Below are 23,313 nucleotides of genomic sequence, written 5' to 3'. Positions count from 1 at the left end.
TCAAAACACGGTTAAAACTATCATTTTAATATCACGGAGGTCAATTCTTGTATCCATAGCTCTGTCCATGAATTTGAGAGCGGTAACATTTCTTCAGCCCCATCCCACAGCTTGTTAACCAAAAATAATGGCAGGGTGCCCACTTCATTGTTTGAACTGCAGATTGCCCAATTTAAAGTCATACTCAATAGGTTTACAATGTTTTTTCCATCCAAATTCGAGTTATTTCAGTCAACAGCAGTCAAGTGTTTTGGAATGGGAGAAAACAATATAGGCACTAATGAATTCAAATGTGCCTCTAAAGTAGCACCTGTACAGTTGAAGTAGGAAGTTTACATACACTTAGGTTGGAGTTATTAAAACTCGTTTTTCAACCACTCCACAAATTTCTTGTTAAAAAACTATATTTTTGGTAAGTCAGTTAGGACATCTACTTGGTGCATGACACAAGTCATTTTCCCAACAATTGTTTACAGACAGACTATTTCACTTATCACTGTATCACAATTCCAGTGGGTCAGAAGTTTACATACACTAAGTTGACTGTGCCTTTAAACAGCTTGGAAAATTCCAGAAAATTATGTCATGGCTATAGAAGCTTCTGATAGGCTAATTGACATAATTTGAGTCAATTGGAGGTGTACCTGTGGATGTATTTCAAGGTCTACCTTCAAACTCAGTGCCTCTTTGCTTGACATCAAGGTAAAATCAAAAGAAATCAGCCAAGACGTCAAAAAAAAAATTGTAGACCTCCACAAATCTGGTTCATCCTTGGGTGCAATTTCCAAATGCCTGAAAGTACCACGTTCATCTGTACAAACAATAATACGCAAGTATAAACACCATGGAACCACGCAGCCGTCATACCGCTCAGGAAGGAGATGTGTTCTGTCTCCTAGAGATGAACATACTTTGGTGCGGAAAGTGCAACTCAATCCCAGAACAACAGCAAAGGACCTTGTGAAGATGCTGGAGGAAACCGGTACAATGGACAATGACCCCAAGCATACTTCCAAAGTTGTGGCAAAATAGCTTAAGGACAACAAAGTCAAGGTATTGGAGTGGCCTTCACAAAGCCCTTACCTCAATCCTATAGAAGATTTGTGGGCAAAACTGAAAAAGCGTGTGTGAGCAAGGAGGCCTACAAACCTGACTCAGTTACACCAGCTCTGTCAGGAGGAATGGGCCAAAATTAATCCAATTAATTGTGGGACGCTTGTGGAAGGCTACCTGAAACGTTTGACCCAAGTTAGACAATTTAAAGGCAATGCTGCCAAATACTAATTGAGTGTATGTAAACTTCTGACCCACTGGGAATGTGATGAAAGAAATAAAAGCTGAAATAAATCATTCTCTCCACTATTATTCTGACATTTCACATTCTTAAAATAAAGTGGTGATCCTATCTGACCTAAGATAGGCCATTTTTACAAGGATTAAATGTCAGAAATTGTGAAAAACTGAGTTTAAATGTGTTTGGAGAAGGTGTATGTAAACTACCAAATTCAACTGTATGTCAATTTAACATGACATTCGCTGTGACCAGTGCTTATGCAGAGGCTTAACCATGTTGTTTATGAGCCACAATGTTTTTTGTGAGGCCTTTGTAACTGGGATAATTCGTTTCAAGAACAGTGTCACATCTGCCTAACTTCTGGTAGAATCTGAATGTATTATCCGGTTTTATTTGTTTTGTATGTAAATTAGCACCAACAATGCCATTTTCAGTTTCATGTATGGGGAGCTCACAGACAAGGAGACGGGTGAGAAAGTGCAACAGATCTTTGAGAATTATGAGATGAATTCGTTCGAAATTCTCATGTATAAGAAGAATCGTAAGTGTTTCTTTGCTCTCTGTTGATTGAATCATATCAAAATTCAATTGTTACATCAATTACTTATGAGATACATTAGAATATGAACAGATATCATAACGTGATTTTGTGTTTCCTACAGGGATGCCGGTGTGGTTCTTTGTTAAGATCGCTCCTATCAGGAATGAGCAGGACAAGGTGGTGTTGTTTCTGTGCACCTTCAGTGACATCACTGCATTCAAACAGCCCATTGAGGATGACTCTGTGAAAGGTTGGCGTGACACTGAATTTCAGATAATCTAAGGAAGATTCTGATTTAATGAGGACAGGATCAAGCTGAGGATAGTAGATACAATTGGTTTTAGACAGCTACAAATGTGGGTTGCTGACATTATTGAGAGAGAACACAGTGCATCATTTCATCTTACAACTTAAATTTTTGTCTGATAATTTGAGCTAGTAATGTTGGACTTTCTCAGAATTCCAAATCAACTGCTAGCTTGCCATTGTTTTTAGGCAGTTTATGCAGATCTGAAAGAAATGGATAGGTATAAGAATATGCTATTAGTTCCATTTGCCATCAAATTTGCTATGAATAATTTCCGTAATATTGAATACACCTAGTAAATCTTTTCAGATTTACAGATATGCAGTAGCTTGAAAATTCAGTTTGAATTTAGCTCAGTGTCACATTTGTTTAAATGCAGTATGATTTAGTCTTGATTGTGGATATGGGTTGATTTGGTATTCCACATTTCTTTGACTCTGTCATTCAGGATGGGGTAAATTCGCTCGGCTCACTCGGGCCCTGACGAGCAGCCGGGGAGTGTTGCAGCAGCTGGCGCCCACCGTCCACAAGGGCGAGAACGTCCACAAGCACTCTCGTCTGGCTGAGGTAGAGTGTGTGCTGCTGTCCCCGTTGATAAGCACTCATCTGCCGAAGTGTTTCTGGAAGGAGCACCCATCTCATATTTCCAAGCCCACTTCTGTTTAGCTTCAAATGAAATGCCTAATCCTGTCCCCATACTCGCTCACTACTTCTGAGCTAAATGAAGTGTGTCTTTCCATTCCCAAAGCAGTAGACCACCAAGCCCTTGGCCACCTGGGCAACTGTAACTCTGCAGACAGACACAACTCTAATATGAATGATCACTCTATATATAATCCTGACCATAAATCCTTATGGCAGAAGTCCCCAAATACATTCAGCAGTGGACTTGAGCGCATGGTCGGGGGGCAGGAATGCATTTGTACGCATTTGACCGCAAGAAGCCAAAACAGATATTGTATTTGACAAAGAATTTGTCCCGTCGGGGAACTCTGCCCTATGACCTTTGCTGTGGAGATGTGTAACCTAAATGTACATTTACATTACTAATTTATCAGATTTTCTCATCCAGAGTGACTTATAACCAGTGCACTCACTTATAATCAGTGCGTAAAAGGGCAGAGTTGTCAGCAGGAGCAGGATTCAATTAAATCTGCTTCAGCAATGTTTGACTTGTTTATGGACTTGATTATTACACTTACACTTTTTTTACTCTGAATAATGCAGCCGTCTATGCTACAGTCTACAGTGTATATACCATACAACAATACTGGTTTGATTGAATAGTCCTTAGTCCTCTGAAAATCCCTAGGCTAGAAATAAAGTCTAGTCCTCTGATATCCCAAGGGGACTGATTGTTTGGGCAGATCATCTTCTGGGACTAGTCCAAGATGTCTTACCACCACCATCTTCTAGCAACATCCTGTTTCTTGAAAAATGGTGGAAAAGCTAATTGTGTTTTGATGGTCAGATAAGGTGCTCTGTTTACTAATGGGAAGATGAGCTTGCTCCCGTAGCTTAGATAAAACAAAATGGCTACAGTTTGTTTATTTGGTGATCCTGGAAAGTTATATGAATTTATTTATAAAATATATTAAGGGAGAGAGGAATTCCACTTTTTGTATGTTATATTGATTGGGATAGAGAGTTATGTCACACTATCCAAGAGATACTGAGAGATGAAATCAAGGCAACACTGAACTGTCTTTGTGTGGTCCAAAAGACTACAGAATGTGGTCATTATATTGTCATGACTTACTATTTTATATTATGAGTGTTATGTCAAAGTTATCGCTAACATACAATAAGAGACCCTGTCATAACAAACTAAAATGTTGTCATATTTTTATGTACACTAGGTAAAAAACGCACACCTGAAATGGTGAATAGCAGGAGAAACAGATGACACACTGGTCCAATTCAGTGTCAGCCTGGTGGAATCAGCCTGATCACGGTCACCATTCTACGCTACGATCAGGCTGGTTCCACCAGGCTTATTCAAGGTAGCTAGCTGCCAAAACACTGACTCATTCATGACTTGTTACCAACTGTTTCTTAACCAAAAAATTAGGTTCTCCAGCTGGGCTCAGACATCCTCCCGCAGTACAAGCAGGAGACACCTAAAACTCCTCCCCACATCATCCTCCACTACTGCGCCTTCAAGACTACCTGGGACTGGGTCATCCTCATCCTGACCTTCTACACAGCCATCATGGTGCCCTACAACGTCTCATTCAAGGTCTAAACTCTCTTCAACTACCCACTAACCCTAACCTTAACCCTTACTCTAAACCCCAAACCGAACCTGAGCAAGTTGTTTTGGGGGGATTTTTATTTTGTTTGTGTGTACTTTTATTGACTATGTACCAGCTGTAAAGTAATTTGCCACTCAGGGATAACTTATATTCATTCTCTACTCAACTCCTTAAGTAATAAAGATTCTCTACTCAACTACTTAAGTAACAAATATTCTCTACTCTACTACTTAAGTAATAAAGATTCTCTACTCTAATCCTCCAGACCAAGCAGAACAACGTCACCTGGCTGGTGGTGGACAGCATCGTGGACGTCATCTTTCTGGTGGACATCGTGCTCAACTTCCATACCACGTTTGTGGGGCCAGCCGGAGAGGTCATCTCGGACCCCAAGCTGATCCGGATGAACTACGTCAAGACGTGGTTCGTCATCGACCTGCTCTCCTGCCTGCCGTATGACGTCATCAACGCCTTCGAGAATGTTGATGAGGTCAGTGGTTTGTTTGCTAACTGGGGTCTGTGTGTTTGTGGATGTATGGATATGAATGAAGACACACAGACAGACACACACATTGTTTATGGATCTGGAAAGCTTACCACATCGTTGACTCTTGGAAAGCTCGCCACATCATTATAGCGTAATAGACACCGACTGGACTTCTCAGCAGTAGAAATGTCATCCCCTGCAGTTGCCTAATGGTCGCTGGGGAATACTGTGAATAGAGGCTAAAAAGTCAGACAAGATCCCTCTAACATATTAAAAAGAACACAGGAATTGGAGGCTGGTAAAACATCACATTTTTCTGATGCCTCTTCGAGACATTCTGTAGTATAAAACACTGTAATCAAACTTGGCACACAGGCCTTTGTAGGATGGTCCAGATCGTCTTGATCCACACGCTAGTCTTGATAACCTTAAAGTAATCAACAGATGCTGCAAGTGATACCATTCTAACCTACGCCCAAGTACAGTATTATCAGAGTAAAATGATCTGTACTACAGAAGGCACAGATAAAGGTCAATATTACATTTAAAGAATGAATAAACACATGCTTCAAGGGTCAGACAACAATCATTGTTAGCCAATTATAGCTTAATTAACAAGTCAAAACACTGCTTTTGCCCTTTGGGCATTGTAACTTAGATCCAAAACAAAAGTGCAGAAACCACCATATTTGCTGGCCACCTCTCCAGTGTTATGTGCTGTTCTGTTGTGTGCCTGTTGTTGCACAAATTGTGGTGTGGCGAAAGATTATAGCACCCCCACAGTGAGCTCCCACAAAGCCTGTGGGCGTTGCATGTGCCTTTGCTGCACTTGTCAACGCAGGTTATCCTTCCTTTTCATTCGGTGCTGTGCTTCAGATACAAGCATCGTGCGGCTAGCATCCATTCTGCTCCTCTGAAGCAAAGGCTTTCAGCACAGTGACCTTGTTGTATTCAATGACAATTGTCGTGAGACATTCAAGTTGCCACAGGGACACATTTCAGCGTTTTGTAGTTGAAAGTAATTGCATTATGAATGTGTCCCTGGTGAACTGAAAATAGCTTGATGCAGTTGGTTCACACACGTCGTGGAGGCGGATGCGAGCAGAGGCTAGTGAGATTACATAAACCGCACTGCATTATGTGCTTGCCTTCAGTACTAAATGTAGATTCACCCTTTCGGGAAGCGCCTGGTACATCTCAGCCTCTGTACAGTATGCCACGCTGTCTTAAATGTTTTAGGGAATCTAGATTTGATGAGCCATTGATTTCACATCACATTTTGACATTTGAAGACACCAAGAGCTTGATTCAAATTGAGCAAGCAAAAGAGGATAATGGGATTTTTGATAAAGCCACATATGAGTGACTCATTCAAATGCTGGAATTAAATGTGTCATCTCCAAATGAATCTGAAACCCGTCCTCCCTAGTACTCTTTCACATACCATTATCGGAGTAAGATCCTGGAACATTAATTTTGGGTGCCTGCTCCGTGCCCATCGATGAAAACAAAAGTAACCCCGGGCTAAATTAATTCCAATACTGTACTTTCCAAAGGTTGGTCCAGGACCCAAATAACTGTTATTCTGTCACACGGCAGTGTGGAATTCTTCACTAAACCAGCTTCTGTAGCAAAGTGATGTTTTGTAGAAGTAGCATGTTGTAAAGCATACCCTCCGGCTATTATTTTATTTTATTGCTAATTGCATTGTATTCATTATCACCAACACAACAGGGAACTGCACCATGGTACCAAATCCATATGCAGAATATACTGTACAGTGTTTTAGGGAGTGGAGTTCCACAGGGTCCACTGTTGAGACCCTTCCAGTTTATCTTTAATCAATGAATGAACAGTTATTAAAATAGTTAGAACAATGGATAATGGGCGCCCGAGAGGCGCAGCGGTCTAAGGCACTGCATCTCAGTGCTTGAGGCGTCACTACAGACACCCTGGTTCGACCCTGGGTCGATTCCATGCTGTATCTCAACAGGCCATGATTGGGAGTCCCATAAGGTGGCACACAATTGGCCCAGCATCGTCCAGGTTTGGCCGGTGTAGGACGTCAATGTAAATAAGAATTTGTTCTTAACTGACATGCGTAGTTAAATAAAGGTTAAATTAAAAATTAAAAAATAAAATTATTGGCTAGTAAGTTAAGCTCTACTTTTCATTCTCTCTCTAAGCCTAACCATTCCCCTCTTATTTTCTACACATCAGGGCATCAGCAGTCTCTTCAGCTCCCTCAAAGTAGTCCGTCTGCTTCGCTTGGGCCGCGTGGCCCGTAAACTGGACCACTATATTGAGTACGGGGCCGCTGTCCTGGTCCTGCTGGTGTGTGTCTTTGGCCTGGCCGCCCACTGGTTGGCCTGCATCTGGTACAGCATCGGCGACTACGAGGTCATCGACGAGAACACCAACAGTGTGAGGATGGACAGCTGGCTCTACATATTGAGCGAATCGATGGGGACGCCGTACCGCTTCAACGCCAGTGGCTCCGGTAGGTGGGAGGGCGGGCCAAGCAAGGACTCGGTCTACATCACTTCCCTTTACTTCACCATGACCAGCCTGACCAGCATCGGCTTCGGCAACATCGCCCCCACCACCGATGGAGAAAAGCTCTTCGCCGTGGCAATGATGATGATCGGATGTGAGTAGCCCTACCCATGAAATTTCACACTGTCATCAAAGGAGGCTGGTAGGCTGTAACGGCTGGAATGGAACACATTGAACCTTATCAAAACCATGTTTGATACCTTGTCACCGATTCCATTCCAGTCATTACAATTATATCTCTGCCCACCAGCCTCCTCTGACTGACGTGTTATCTTTATGAAAAACACAATTGACGTTTCATTAAGAAATACCATACCAGATGTGTCCACTGCTTCTTCAAGGAGAGGTATTGTTAACAGGCCAGTATGTCTCTGAATCCTTGATGAATTCAGTAGAAGATAGCATGCTGTTTAATGTACTTACTATACAACTCAATCACAGCTAAATTTACCATTAAGTTATTACAGACAAATGCTTGATTGAAGCATTTATGAACATTGTGATGGTTCATTGTGATGGTTGTGAAAAGACAAAGGTTGCGAATTTCACATGGTGCTTAAGGTTTATTATGAGTATGCCAACTTGTTTAATTTTGTGCTGTGAAGATTGTACATATCTAAAGAGGATTTTCAAATGCTTTCATTCATTTTGAGCTGGCAACTGAGTGATTCATCGTGTGCCCATGTTTATTCCTTCTACTGGAGATGCGATTGACACAGTTTTGTCCCGGTCCTATTGTGGAACAAATTGCATTCTCAATTGTAACGCAGGCCTCAAGATTGGGAAATATGATGGATTGCATAAAGGAAAAAGAGTTCTGTTTTGTCTTTTTAGGTCAAGTTGAGACTTTCATTATCTACCTAGAAATAGACATAAAATGTGATAGGACTGGACCAACTGTGGCAGGAATCATCTATTTGCGTGCTAGCGTCTTGCTCGAAGTTTTCCAGTATAATGAAGTTTGTTTAACATGACTATGGACAGACCAGTAAACTTCAACATTCCTGTGAAATATCACAGTTGCGGAATAATGAAGCAAGCGTGATCTGCACCTTTCAACTACTATTCCATCCCAAAATGCATTTCTGACCATTTAGCATACATTATGATCCATACTGACTTGCTATCATAGTGACTTGGTATCAATTTCTGATTGTGAATCAAAATCACAATCCTGGTGTTCGAAGCATCACACTCCAACCAACAGAACCTCATCTTATTTAGCTTTTAATACATACGGTACACTGTAAGGGTTGTTTTCAACATGGGGGGAAAGTTATCCAGCTCAGGAGATCAATTTGAGTAAAAAACAACAATGCAATGTTATGTTGTCAAATTATAAGACACATGGTATAACTTTAGTGAAGCAGTTTTGCTATAATGGTATTTTCCCAACACATATATGCAGCATTGTTGTGTTGGTGTTGCAGGTGAGGGGGAGTATAAAGAGCTTTGCTTTTAGCACCGCGGGGAGAGACTGGCTCTGCCCAGGGGTGACAGTGATGCAGGGTGGCAGATGATAAGGGAAGCGAGAGTGATGGGGGGCGCGTGTGGGTCATGCTGCTATTCCTCAGTTGTGGGAAGACAGTCTGCCACCCACAGCCTGGAAGCTGGACAGAAGCTTAGTCATGCAATATGTTGCCAGTTGAGTTGCCTGCCTGCGTATGTGTGTGTGTGTGTATGTGTGTTATGGGTTGGATTTCGTTTGTGTCTTGGTCTTTTTGTGAGGGAGTATGTGCTGTATTTTCTGTATGTGTATTTGAATATGTGTGCTTGTTTAGGTCTTGATAAATACATTAGTCACTATTCTGCTAATCTTAGCCCCAACAAGAGCAGTCATAATTGTGCAAACTGGTGCCGTAAAACACGGAGGTCCACTCACCCCCGTTGCATTTTGGCAGTGTCCAGAGCTTATGACACGACAGTCTCTGTGACGGTGTGACAAGTTGTTCCTGGCTGTCACAGGGGTCTTGTCTCAGTGCAGCCAGCCGTGTCATACCCTTCTGTGTCCCCATACGCACACCAACCCTCCTCTCCTGCTCCTCTCTCTCTCTCCCACAAGGCTTGTTAACTGTTTATATACACTGAGTATACATTTAGAAACACCTGCTCTTTCCATGACAGACTGACCAGGTGATCCAGGTGAAAGCGATGATCCCTTATTGATGTCATTTGCTCAATCCACTTCAGTGTAGATGGAGTGGAGACAGGTTAAACAAGGATTTTTAAGCCAAGGGACAATTGAGACATGGATTGTGTATTCATGGGGCGAGACAAAATATTTAAAGGAAAATCCATCATACGGCGATGATTTCTGTATTTCGGTTACATATCCTGAAAACCTGATGGCTGACAAGCAAAATGTTTCAGGACTATGTCAACAATGGATTAATGAAACAAATACCAAAATGTAGTTTTTGGGTAGAATTTTAAAGGGGTATGGGGGGAGGTGAGAGTAAGCTGATACTGATACTAATAATTTCTCCTTTTCAAATTGAAGTCATGTTCTCTTTTGGGCCAGTAATGGTGACTTAGCAGTTTTCATCCTCAGTGTTGTGCCCAATAGACTACATTATGGAAATGTTATGCAGATGCTTCCAGGTATTGCTTTGCATGTGAATAGTAAACTGATTATTTTGTCATAGTACACATTTTCCCTTCTTTGACTCATTGCTCGCTCAGTGGGAGCTGTCACTTCTGTGATGCGCCCAAGTGGAGGGGAGTACAGGACTCAACCCATTCTGAAAAGAAATATGGGAGGGAGAAATCAGGGAGACTTGGCTAAAGACCATGGGTATTATGTATCAGCATAATGATGCCAATGTAGTGCATTGAAATACATTTTATGAGCCCATATGACCCCCTGATAAAATCCTAGTGCCAGTTCATACTGAGTTGTCAGCCATTTTAAGTCAGTTGAAAAATGCCAAGTAGAATTTTTGTTCTGGCGCTTGGCACCCAGGGCCGGTACAGAATGACAGGGGACCCCTTAGGTAGGTTGACTGACATCGTGCCTGCCCCTAAAAATAAGTTTCAATGGAGATTTTGATTCATCCAACTGCCACTATAGGTTGTCAAGAGGTTTGGACCTTTTGGTGTAAATCGCAAGGTAGCTGGTTCAAATCAAATCAAATTCTATTGGTCACATACATATATTTAGCAGATGTTATTGCGGGTGTAGCGAGATGCTTGTTCCTAGCTCCAACAGTACAGTAGTATCTAACAAGTCACAACAATGCACACAAATCTAAAAGTAAAATAATGAAATTAAGAAATACACTGCTCAAAAAAATAAAGGGAACACTAAAATAACACATCCTAGATCTGAATGAATGAAATATTCTTATTAAATACTTTTTTATTTACATAGTTGAATGTGCTGACAACAAAGTCACCCAAAAATTATCAATGGAAATCAAATTTATCAACCCATGGAGGTCTGGATTTGGAGTCACACTCAAAATTAAAGTGGAAAACCACACTACAGGCTGACCCAACTTTGATGTAATGTCCTTAAAACAAGTCAAAATGAGGCTCCGTAGTGAGTGTGGCCTCCGTGCCTGTATGACCTCCCTACAATGCCTGGGCATGCTCCTGATGAGGTGGCGGATGGTCTCCTGAGGGATCTCCTCCCATACCTGGACTAAAGCATCCGCCAACTCCTGGACAGTCTGTGGTGCAACATGGCGTTGGTGGATGGAGCGAGACATGATGTCCCAGATGTGCTCAATTGGATTCAGGTCTGGGGAACGGGCGGGCCAGTCCATAGCATCAATGCCTTCCTCTTGCAGGAACTGCTGACACACTCCAGCCACATGAGGTCTAGCATTGTCTTGCATTAGGAGGAACCCTGGGCCAACCGCATCAGCATATGGTCTCACAAGGAGTCTGAGGATCTCATCTCGGTACCTAATGGCAGTCAGTCTACCTCTGGAGAGCACATGGAGGGCTGTGCGGCCCCCAAAGAAATGCCACCCCACACCATGACTGACCCACCGCCAAACCGGTCATGCTGGAGGATGTTGCAGGCATGTTTGTCACATGTGCTCAGTATGAACCTGCTTTCATCTGTGAAGAGCACAGGGCGCCAGTGGCAAATTTGCCAATCTTGGTGTTCTCTGGCAAATGCCAAACATCCTGCACGGTGTTGGGCTGTAAGCACAACCCCCACCTGTGGACGTCGGGCCCTCATACCACCCTCATGGAGTCTGTTTCTGACCGTTTGAGCAGACACATGCACATTTGTGGCCTGCTGGAGGTATTTTGCAGGGCTCTGGCAGTGCTCCTCCTGCTCCTCCTTGCACAAAGGCGGAGGTAGCGGTCCTGCTGCTGGGTTGTTGGCCTCTTACAGCCTCCTCCACGTCTCCTGATGTACTGGCCTGTCTCCTGGTGGCGCCTCCATGCTCTGGACACTACGCTGACAGACACAGCAAACCTTCCTGCCACAGCTCGCATTGATGTTCCATCCTGGATGAGCTGCACTACCTGAGACACTTGTGTGGGTTGTAGACTCCGTCTCATGCTACCACTAGAGTGAAAGCACCGCCAGCATTCAAAATTGACCAAAACATCAGCCAGGAAGCATAGGAACTGAAAAGTGGTCTGTGGTTTCACAGAAGTGTGATTGACTTGGAATTACATTGTGTTGTTTAAGTGTTTCCTTTATTTTTTTGAGCAGTGTATAAGTGTTCCCTTTATTTTTTGAGCAGTGTATATAAACCTTATGATGAGCAATGTCGTAGTGGCGTTGACTAAAATACAGTAGAATAGAAAACAGTACATGCATATGAACTGATCAAAGCAGTATGTATTTTTTTAAAAAGTGACTAGTGTTCCATAATTGAAGTGACCAGTGATTCCACGTCTATGTATATAGGGCTACAGCTTCTAAGGTGCGGGGTTGAGTAACCCGGGTGGTGCTTGGCTAGTGATGGCTATTTAACAGTCAGATAGCCTTGAGCCTTGTTTTTCAGTCTCTTGGTCCCAGGTTTGATGCACCTGTACTGACCTCGCCTTCTGGATGATAGAGGGGTGAACAGCCCCTGGCTCGAGTGGGGACTTCCTGTGACATCTCGTGCTGTAGGTATCCTGGCGGGCAGGCAGTGTGCCCCCAGTGATGCGTTGGGCAGACCACACCACGCTCTGGAGAGCCCTGTGGTTGTGGGCGGCAATACAGACCGACAGGATGCTCTCAATTGTGCATCTGTAAAAGCCAAATTTCTTCAGCCTCCCGAGATTGAAGAGGTGCGCCTAATTCACCACACTGTCTGTGTGGGTGGACCATTTCAGATTGTCAGTGAAGTGTACGCAGAGGAACTTGAAGCTTTTCACCTTCTCCATTGCGGTCCCGTCGATGTGGATAGGGGCGTGCTCCCTCTGCTGTTTCCTGAAGTCCATGATCAGCACCTTCGTGCTGAGGTTATTGTCCTGGCATCACTCCGCCAGGACCCTCACCTCCCTGTTGGCCGTCTCGTCATTGTTGGTAATCAGAACTACTACTGTTGTGTCTTCTGCAAACGTAATGATTGAGTTGGAGGCGTGTGTGGCCAAGCAGTCATGGGTGAACAGGGAGTACAGGAGGGGGCTAGGCAGACACCCTTGTGGGGCCCCTGTGTTGAGGTTCAGCGAAGGACCCAGTTGTACAGGGACCCAGTTGCATAGGGCTGGGTTCAGGCGCAGGGCCCCAAGCTTAATGCTGAGCTTGGAGGATACTATGGTGTTGAAGGCTGAGCTATAGTAAATGAACAGAATTCTTACATAGATATTCCTCTTGTCCAGATGGGATAGGGCAGTGTGCAGTGCGATGGTTCAAGCCTAACACAGGATCCTAGGGAATATACGATCTCATGGGGTGTTTTGGACTCGTATTGTCTTACGCAACCAGCAGACACATTCGGTGTCAATGATCTAGAACAAAAGCTCAAGGCAACATACAATTCCAACCCTTGTACACACGCACACACACACTCCTTACTCTGACAGTTAGCTACCTGCAGCTAAAGCCCAGCTTGCTGCCTAATCCAAGTGTCACCAAAGAGAGACCCTGTGCTTGACGGCAAGCCCTAATGGTGATCACTCCCCATGAGGCAGCATTTGGAGTTGAGAAGTAGTGAGAGTTTGTTCCTTCAGGGCTCAGCGATTACACTCTTAGGAATGACTGTGTGCGAGACAGCCTGGACAAAGCCCCAGACATGAGCTAGTGGCTTGTCAGCTAGCTCTGCGTTTAATTTAGATTTAGGAGTCACACTTAATGTGTGCCACCGACGATCAAACACACTGAGTGTACGGGCCACTGCATGGTACTAGATTGGTGGGAAATCGTTGCCATAGCAACCAGTGTCCAGGTGGACCATATTAGCTCATTAGCGTAGTAATTTGTGTATACTCTAATCTACTATGCCTTATTACTTGGACTGATCTTTTTATTGATGCACTGAATACCTGAGACTACTTCATGAGCCGGCTCAAGAATCCAATGGTAAAAATAGATGATCCAGTTCCCTATGAAAGCACCTGGTTCGGCAGACCTCACACAGCATAGTTTCACTACCCCAGTTTCTCCTAGCCTCAAAGCCTGGTTACATTTCGACTCGTTAACGTGACGTATATCACATGTAGAGGGTTCCACCACTGTAAAATAAGAACTCGAATCAACCTCAGAATCTCAGATCCTCAGTGAGACCAATTGCTGCTTTAATTTTCCAATATACAGTACCAGTCACAAGTTTGGACACACTGACTCATTCAATGGGTTTTCTTTATTTTTACTATTTTCTACATTGTAGAATTATAGTGAAGACATCAAAACTATGAAATAACACATCATGGAGTAACCAAAAAAGTATATACAGTGCCTTGCGAAAGTATTCGGCCCCCTTGAACTTTGCGACCTTTTGCCACATTTCAGGCTTCAAACATAAAGATATAAAACTGTATTTTTTTGTGAAGAATCAACAACAAGTGGGACACAATCATGAAGTGGAACGACATTTATTGGATATTTCAAACTTTTTTAACAAATCAAAAACTGAAAAATTGGGCGTGCAGGGGGGGGGCGAATACTTTCGCAAGGCACTGTATATTTTAGATTCTTCAAAGTAGCCACACTTTGCCTTGATGACAGATTTGCACACTCTTGGCATTCTCTCAACCAGCTGCATGAGGTAGTCACCTAGAATGTTTTTTCAACAGTCTTAAAGGAGTTCCCACATATGCTGAGCACTTGTTGGCTGCTTTTCCTTCACTCTGCGGTCCAACTCATCCCAAACCATCTCAATTGGGTTGAGGTCGGTGATTGTGGAGGCCAGGTCATCTGATGCAGCACCATCACTCTCCTTCGTTGTCAAATAGCCCTTACACAGCCTGGAGGTGTGCTTTGGGTTATTGTCCTGTTGAAAAACAAATAATAGTCCCACTAAGTGCAAAACAGATGGGATGGCGTATCGCTGCAGAATGCTGTGGTAGCCATGCTGGTTAAGTGTGCCTTGAATTCTAAATAAATCACCGACAGTGTAACCAGCAAAGCACCATCACACCTCCTTCATGCTTCACTGTGGGAACTACACATGCGGAGATCATCCGTTCACCTAAACTGTGTCTCACAAAGACATGGTGGTTAGAGGACAGATTTCCACCAGTCTAATGTCCATTGCTAATTTTTCTTGGCCCAAGCAAGTCTCTTCTTCTTATTGGTTCCCTTTAGTAGTGGTGTCTTTGCAGCTATTTGACCACGAAGGCTTGATTCACGCAGTCTCCTCTGAACAGTTGTATTGAGATGTCTGTTACTAAGTAATGGTGCAGGAGGGGATGGCTGCCGTTTTATGGGCTCTTAACCAACTGTGCTATTTTGTTGTTTTTTTCGCATTGTTTGAAACTTATTTTGTACATAATCTTGCTACTACTGTCTCTTATGACCGAAACAAGCTTCTGGACATCAGAACAGTGATTACTCACCTTGAACTAGACAACTCATTTTTCTTTAATGAGTCGGACGAGAGACACCCGGCGAGGCCCTCATCCCCGTCATTCGCAGGAGAAAAAGACGGAGATTTCGCGAGTCGTGGCTGAAAGATGACATGAATAACATACAGCTGTCGGGTTACACACTGTATCGGCAGGATAGAATAGCAGCCAGACGGATTACCAGACGGATTACCAGGCCATGTACTCCGAGCATGCGCTGACCAACTGGCAAGTGTCGACACTGACATTTTCTACCTCTCTCTGTCTGAGTCAATAATACCAACATGTTTCAAGCAGACCATCATAGTTCCTGTGCCCATGAACACTAACGTAACCTGCCTAAATGTCTACCAACCCATAGCACTCACGTCTGTAGCGATGAAGTACTTTGAAAGGCTGGGCATAGCTCACATCAACACTATTATCCCAGAAACCCTAGACCCACTCCAATTTGCATATTGCCACAGCAGATCCACAGATGATGCAATCTCTCTTTCAATCCACACTGTCCTTTCACACCTGGACAAAAGGAACACCTATGTGAGATTGCTATTCATTGACAATAGCTCAGCGTTCAACACCATAGTGCCCTCAAAACTCATCACTAAGCTAAGGACCCTGGGACTAAACACCTCCCTCTGCAACTGGATCCTGGACTTCCTGATGGGCCGCCCCCAGGTGGTAAGGGTAGTTAACAACACATCCGCCACGCTGATCCTCAACACGGGGGCCCCTCAGGGGTGCATGCACAGTCCCCTCCTGTACTCCCTGTGCACTCGTGACTGCATGGCCAGACACAACTCCAACACCATCATTAAGTTTTCTGATGACACAACAGTGGTAGGCCTGATCACCGACAATGACGAGACAGCTTATATAGAGGAGGTCAGAGACCTGGCCATGTGGTGCCAGGACAACAACCTCTCCCTCAACGTGATCAAGACAAAGGAGATGATTGTGGACTACAGAAAAGGAGGACCGAGCAACGCCCCCATTCTCATCGACCACGCTGTAGTGGAGCAGGTTGAGAGTTTCAAGTTCCTTCGTGTCCACATCACCAACAAACTAACATGGTCCAAGCACACTAAGACAGTCTTGAAGAGGGCACGACAAAGCCTATTCCCCCTCAGGAGACTGAAAATGTTTTGCATGGGTCCTCAGATCCTCAACAGGTTCTACAGCTGCACCATCGAGAGCATCCTGACTGGTTGCATCACTGCCTGGTATGGCAACTGCTCGGCCTCTGACCGCAAGGCACTACAAGGGGTAGTGCGTACGGCCCAGTACATCACCAGTACACCATACCAGGCAGTGTCAAAGGAAGGCCCTAAAACTTGTCAAAGACTCCAGCCACCCTATTCATAGACTGTCCTCTTTGCTATCGCACGGCAACTGGTACCGGAGCACCAAGTCTAGGTCCAAGAGGTTTCTTTTTACAATTACGCTGCTGCTACTCTGTTTATTATCTATGAAGTCACTTTAATAACTCTACCTACATGTACATATTACCTCAATTACCTCAACTAACCAGTGCCCCTGCACATTGACTCTGTACCGGTACCCCCTGTATGTAGCCTCGCTATTGTTAGTTTACTGCTGCTCTTTAATTATTTGTTACTTTTGTTTCTTTGTATCTTTCTTAACTGCATTGTTGGTTAAGGGCTTGTAAGTAAGCATTTCACTGTAAGGTTGTATTCAGTGCATGTGACTAATACAATTTGATTTGATTTGAACTTTGCAAAGCATTTATTTGGGCTGTAATTTCTGGGGCTGGTAACTCTAATGAACTTATCCTCTGCAGCAGAGGTAACTCTGGGTCTTCCTTTCCTGTGGCTGTCCTCATGAGAGCCACTTTCATCACAGCGCTTGATGGTTTTTGCGACTGCACTTGAAGAAACTTTCAAAGTTCTTTGAATATTGTTGATTGACTGACCATGTCTTAAAGTAATGATGGACGGTCATTTCTCTTTGCTTATTTGAGCTGTTCTTGCCTTAATATGGACTTGGTATTTGACCAAATAGGGCTATCTTCTGTATACCACCCCTAACCTTGTCACAACACAACTGATTGGCTCAAACGCATTAAGAAGGAAAGAAATTCCACAAATTAACAAGGCACACCTGTTAATTGAAATGCATTCCAGATGACAACCTCATGAATCTGGTTGAGAGAATGCCAAGAATGTGCAAAGCTGTCATCAAGGCAAAGGATGGCTACTTTGAATAATCTCAAATATCAAATATATTTTGATTTATTTTACACTTTTTTGGTTACTACATGATTCCATATGTGTTATTTCATTGTTTTGATGTCTCACTATTATTCTATAATGTAAAATTGTACAATGGCCAGCATCCCAGAGTCGCCTCTTCACTGTTGACGTTGAGACTGGTGTTTTGCGGGTACTATTTAATGAAGCTGCCAGTTGAGGACTTGTGAGGCATCTGTTTCTCAAACTAGACACTCTAATGTACTTGTCCTCTTGCTCAGTTGTGCACTGGGTCCTCCCACTCCTCTTTCTATTCTGGTTAGCCAGTTTGCACAGTTCTGTGAAGGGAGTAGTACACAGCGTTGGCCGTTTCTTGGCAATTTCTCGCATGGAATAGCCTTCATTTCACAGAACAAGAATAGACGGACGAGTTTCAGAAGAAAGTCTTTGTTTCTGGACATTTTGAGCCTGTAATCGAACCCACAAATGCTGATGCTCCAGATACTCAACTAGTCTAAAGAAGGCCAGTTTTATTGCTTCTTTAATCAGGATAATAGTTTTCAGCTGTGCTAACATAATTGCAAAGGGGTTTTCTAATGATCAATTAGCCTTTTAATATAATAAACTTGGATTAGCTAACACAATGTGACATTGGAACACAGGAGTGATGGTTACTGATAGTGGGCCTCTTTACCCCTATGTAGATATTCAATTTAAAAAGTCAGCTGTTTCCAGCAACAATAGTCATTTACAACATTAACAATGTCTACACTGTATTTGTGATCAATTTGATGTTATTTTAATGGACAACATTTTTCATTTTCTTTCAAAAACAAGGACATTTCTAAGTGACCCCAAACTTTTGAATGGTAGTGTACACACACACACACACACACACACACACACACACACACACACACACACGCACACGTATATACAAACATACAGTGCATTTGGAACGTATTCAGACCCCTTCCCTTTTTACACATTTTGTTGTGTTACAGCCTTATTCTTAAATGTATTAAATTATATATTTTTTGCACACAATACAATACATACCTTATTTACATAAGTATTCAGACCCTTTGCTTTGAGATTTGAAATTGAGCTCAGGTGCATCCTGTTTCCATTGATTATCCTTGAGGTGTTTCTACAACTTGATTGGAGTCCACCTGTGGTAAATGTAATGTATTGGACATGATTTGGAAAGGTACACACCTGTCTATATAAGATCCCACCGTTGGCAGTGCATGTCAGAGCAAAAATCAAGCCATGAGGTCAAAGGAATTGTCCGTAGAGCTCTGAGACAGGATTGTGTCGAGGCACAGATCTGGAGAAGGGAACCAAAAAAATTCTGCAGCATCGAAGGTTCCCAAAAACACAGTGGACTCCATCATTCTCAAATGGAAGAAGTGTGGAACCACAAGAATCTTCCTAGAGCTGGCTGCCTGGCCAAACTGAGCAATCGGGGGAGAAGGGCCTTGGTCAGGGAGGTGAGGATCAAGAACCCAATGGTAACTCTGACAGAGCATCAGAACCTTCCAGAAGGACAACCATCTCTGCAGCAGTCCACCAATCAGGCCTTTATGGTAGAGTGGCCAGACTGAAGCTACTCCTCAGTAAAAGGCACATGACAGCTCTCTTGGAGTTTGCCAAAAGGCACCTAAAGGACTCTCAGACCATGAAAAACAAGATTCTCTGGTCTGATGAAACCAAGATGGAACTCTTTGGCCTGAATGCCAAGGGACACGTCTGGATGAAACCAGGTACTGCTCATCACCTGACCAATACTATCCCTACGGTGAAGCATGGCGGTGGCAGCAACATGCTGTGGGGATGTTTTTCAGGGGCAGGGACTGGGAGAATAGTCAGGATCAAGGGAAAGATGAAAGGAGCGAAGTACAGTGAGATCCTTGATGAAAACCTGCTCCAGAGTGCTCAAGACCTCAAACTAGGGCGAAGGTTCACCTTCCAACAGGATAACAACCCTGAAGACACAGCCAAGACAACGTAGGAGTGGCTTCAGGACAAGTCTCTGAATCCAGTTACAATTAAATTACACCCTTAAATTGCTTCTGATAACTGAATGATCCAGCCTAGTGTATGTTGTCAGAACAGTCCCAAGCTGTTGCATTTAACAGTAGAGTCAACAGTATCCTGATGCATTTTTATCACAGGCGGCTACCCTTAGTTCAGTTCTGTGGTTTGATCAGACAGGTCTATTTGGCCCATCACTCATCACTGCTGCGGCTGGAAAAATGACAGACGTTTTTAGCCCAGCCTAATGCCTCTGAGCATTGCCCCATTGTGTATATGACAGGCCCTCTCTCGTCTCCCTGACTGTTTACCTGTTGTGCTCGCTCGCCGCCTCTGCGAGGATCGATTGCGTCAGCAGCAACAATAATATAGTCAAGTCATCCACCTTCTAAAACGTCCTTTGGCAAGGTTGCTCAATATCCCCTTCAGTTTAACAATTATGATTGAAAAGGAGCACTATGTTTCACTTCCCTTAAATGAATGCCACCAGGGTCATCACTAATGGCTGACAGGACCTCTATTGATTTCTCTGACCCTGCTGTGGAGGAGTGGGACACTGGAATAGGGCGACACATTCTCAGGCAAAGTGCTGACTTGGGTATGAATTGTGAGAGCCGATATTGATTGGATAGCTGCGGGATTGAGACACAGAATGAGAGATGGCTGATTGGTCAGCAGTCAGTGGGAAGTGAGAGGGAGTGTGACACCATTTTGTCTTTACAGACCATCTCCCAAAGCCCATTATGACCAATGGAGAGATAATGTCCGTGTAGAAGAAGATACGATAAATGTAACATGCCACTTGTTTTGCTACACACATCGCTGCATTTGCAAGGGCACAAAATGGTGTTTCCAAGTTATGACTGTGAATATGGGGATATTTTTGTGATAGATTTACAGACTGTTGTCTGCCGAAAGAAAACATCACGAATGGTTCCTTTGGGTCTCTAGTGTTCTACTGTTCTTTCACTATTAATAATACACAGAACAGTCTTGTCAGTGGAAAAATGCTAATAAACTCAAAACTATTATTCTTACCAGCTCATAATTTTAAGGGTCCCATTTGCTAGAATCTTTTAGTGGACACATCTAGTATGCCATATTTGCCAGCACATTGACCACACTCTTTCTTGGTCTTTTCCAGCACTCCTGTATGCCACCATCTTCGGTAACGTGACCACCATCTTCCAGCAGATGTACGCCAACACCAACCGCTACCACGAGATGCTCAACAGCGTCCGCGACTTCCTCAAGCTCTACCAGGTGCCAAAGGGCCTCAGTGAACGCGTCATGGACTACATTGTCTCTACATGGTCCATGTCTAGAGGCATCGATACAGATAAGGTAACGCAAACATGGCTAACAACTTCCATACCATTTTGTTACCATCTCACAGTATGCATCTTTATTTCATGGCTAAGTTGGTCTGTGAGAGGAATCAAAAGGTATGCATCACCATGGATATTACTGGTATGTGTTGGTGGTATTATGTTGTCATTGTTATACCATTATTATTCATTTATTATAATTATTATATTGATACAATTGACTGATTTAACGCTACTCATTGGCCCCCGATTCAAATGTTTAAGATATGACTGTATCATTCCTCGGACCCCATACCGATCCAAATGTAAAATGCATTGGTCAGAAAATTGATTGAAACGTTAGGAATCGCCGATTCACTAACATTTTTTTTCTCATATTACTTTATTTTTTTGCCTTCCAAAACTACCTCATCTTTTGTGATAACTGATGTGTCCTCTCCTTCAGTGTCAAACTAAAAGCATATAACTGTTGACAGTCATTGATCGACAAGTAATTTTGCATGCCGAACAACCCTAGGGAATATCAGTAGCGTCGTCAAACTGCACACTGTGCCCAGCTTCACACGCTGACCAATGCGAGGTAGAAGGCCTATTCCTGATCTTGCACACCTGTGTTCAAATGCTAAAATGTCTTGCGTGATATTAGGGTTTATTAGTTGAGTGACAACGTATGTCATTTGCTAGGTTATTGTTATGAATGAACTGTTGAAATAGTGTGTTTTAACCAGAATAAAAGTAAGCTACCAGAAACACATCTCTCATCTAGATGTACCTGCTGAGCAGGGTTTACAATAGATTTGATTTTGCTGCACAAAACCCATCAGCAATAGTTTGAGTAGTTTTACTTTAAACAATTAGTGTATATGGTCATTTTTAGACATACAGATTAAAGTTCATTATTTCATAAGGAGGAATCATCTTTTGGGAGGAGCACTGCATGGCTAAAGCGGGAGGAGAAAATAAACTCACTACACTTCCAAACGGTCAAAACCATTTGATTTTGAGATGGGGGTATAATCCAAAATTGTGCTTTATATTTAATGGCTATGTCATAGCTAATTTGTAACGGAAAAATATTGATTCATGTACATTACTAGCTCGAACACTTGATCTGCAAAAATGAGAAGTTAATTAGTGGGTGATGGTAATTTCAGAACCAAAGTGCAGGGACAAAAAAATGTGGCCACCCCTCCTAATCTGATAGTGGAGTCGCAGGTAGCAGGTGTCCTTTATGGCTCAGATTAGGTGCCTACATAGTATACACCACAGCATAATGTACACACACAGATGTACACATCAACTCAGACAGGTCCAGCTCATGAGTTCCATCACCAGCAGGTTCAGATTTGCATTGGAAAATGTATATGCTTATACAACAAATATTAGTGCATCGAATTGTATCGCATCGATTTATTCTCAAATTCAACTGAATCGCACCAAATCATTTCAAACTAAAACTTAGCGTTCCTGTATCGTATCGGAGGCCACGTATCTAGATTCGAATCGTCTTGAAAGGGAATGATGCACATCCCTACAATTTATTATTATTATTGTATTGTGTCAAAAGGGAATAGATTCATACAGAACTAGAAATACGATCTGATGTTCTGTCATCGAGTGTCATATTTCAACATTACTGGTCCTATTTGTCTTCTGGCTCATTCTAAATTAGAATTATTCCTGACCTGGTCCTGCAAATGCCTGTTGGGTATGACCTCTTAACATTTGTCACAATAGGAGGTGCAGAGGTAATCATGTGCAATTGGCCCTCTAATTCCCAGAACAGGGAGAGACTGACATTTGCAAAGATTCACCCCTTTGAAGTTGTGATGTAAAAGGGATCATTCTATTTGGGGGGAAGTTTTAGCTTATTTTTGACTTGTTTCATTCAAACCTTTTTTAAATGCCCACACCAGTAGAAATCTACTTTTTTTTCAACTGAAAGACTATGGCCAGAGCTTACCCATGATATTGCACAACGATTTAAGTTAATAAGTCATCGTTTTAGTCAAAGTATGATAGCTTTGGGCTTGAAGTGACACATTCAAACTGCCCACTTTATGCAAATCCGTGGGCATGTGGTGTTTATTCCTATGATATGACACACATTATTGTCAGCCTACATTTCAGGGCTGGGTTTTATTGTAATGTTACCACCCACCAGCATGGCATTGTTTATTCATCAGAAAAAGCTGCAACGTTATTACTCTTCACTACTGAGAAGAGCCAAACAGCCTTGTGACCACTTGGCTAACTGAGCCATGGAGCAAAATTAAATAGGGGGTGCAAATATACGTTTTTTCAACTTTTTTTTCTTTTTTTCTCCAAAAATTATA

The 23,313-nt window shown here is 42.9% G+C and overlaps 1 protein-coding gene across 1 annotated transcript in view; it reads left to right on the top strand.

Moving 5' to 3' along the window:
• The window catches only part of LOC135520986 (potassium voltage-gated channel subfamily H member 1-like), a 61,635-nt gene that overhangs the window by 5,079 nt on the left and 33,243 nt on the right, over positions 1 to 23,313 (top strand). Inside the window, exons 3-9 of the mRNA XM_064946876.1 lie at positions 1,729 to 1,835; positions 1,957 to 2,085; positions 2,591 to 2,709; positions 4,214 to 4,381; positions 4,663 to 4,887; positions 7,105 to 7,534; positions 20,794 to 20,993. Of these exons, the coding sequence (XP_064802948.1) occupies positions 1,729 to 1,835; positions 1,957 to 2,085; positions 2,591 to 2,709; positions 4,214 to 4,381; positions 4,663 to 4,887; positions 7,105 to 7,534; positions 20,794 to 20,993 (1,378 nt within the window). The remainder of the gene's footprint in view (positions 1 to 1,728; positions 1,836 to 1,956; positions 2,086 to 2,590; positions 2,710 to 4,213; positions 4,382 to 4,662; positions 4,888 to 7,104; positions 7,535 to 20,793; positions 20,994 to 23,313) is intronic.

The sequence above is a fragment of the Oncorhynchus masou genome, chromosome 4, assembly GCF_036934945.1.
Source record: "Oncorhynchus masou masou isolate Uvic2021 chromosome 4, UVic_Omas_1.1, whole genome shotgun sequence".
Taxonomy (NCBI): domain Eukaryota; kingdom Metazoa; phylum Chordata; class Actinopteri; order Salmoniformes; family Salmonidae; genus Oncorhynchus; species Oncorhynchus masou.
This window is presented reverse-complemented; position numbering and strand designations above follow the sequence as displayed.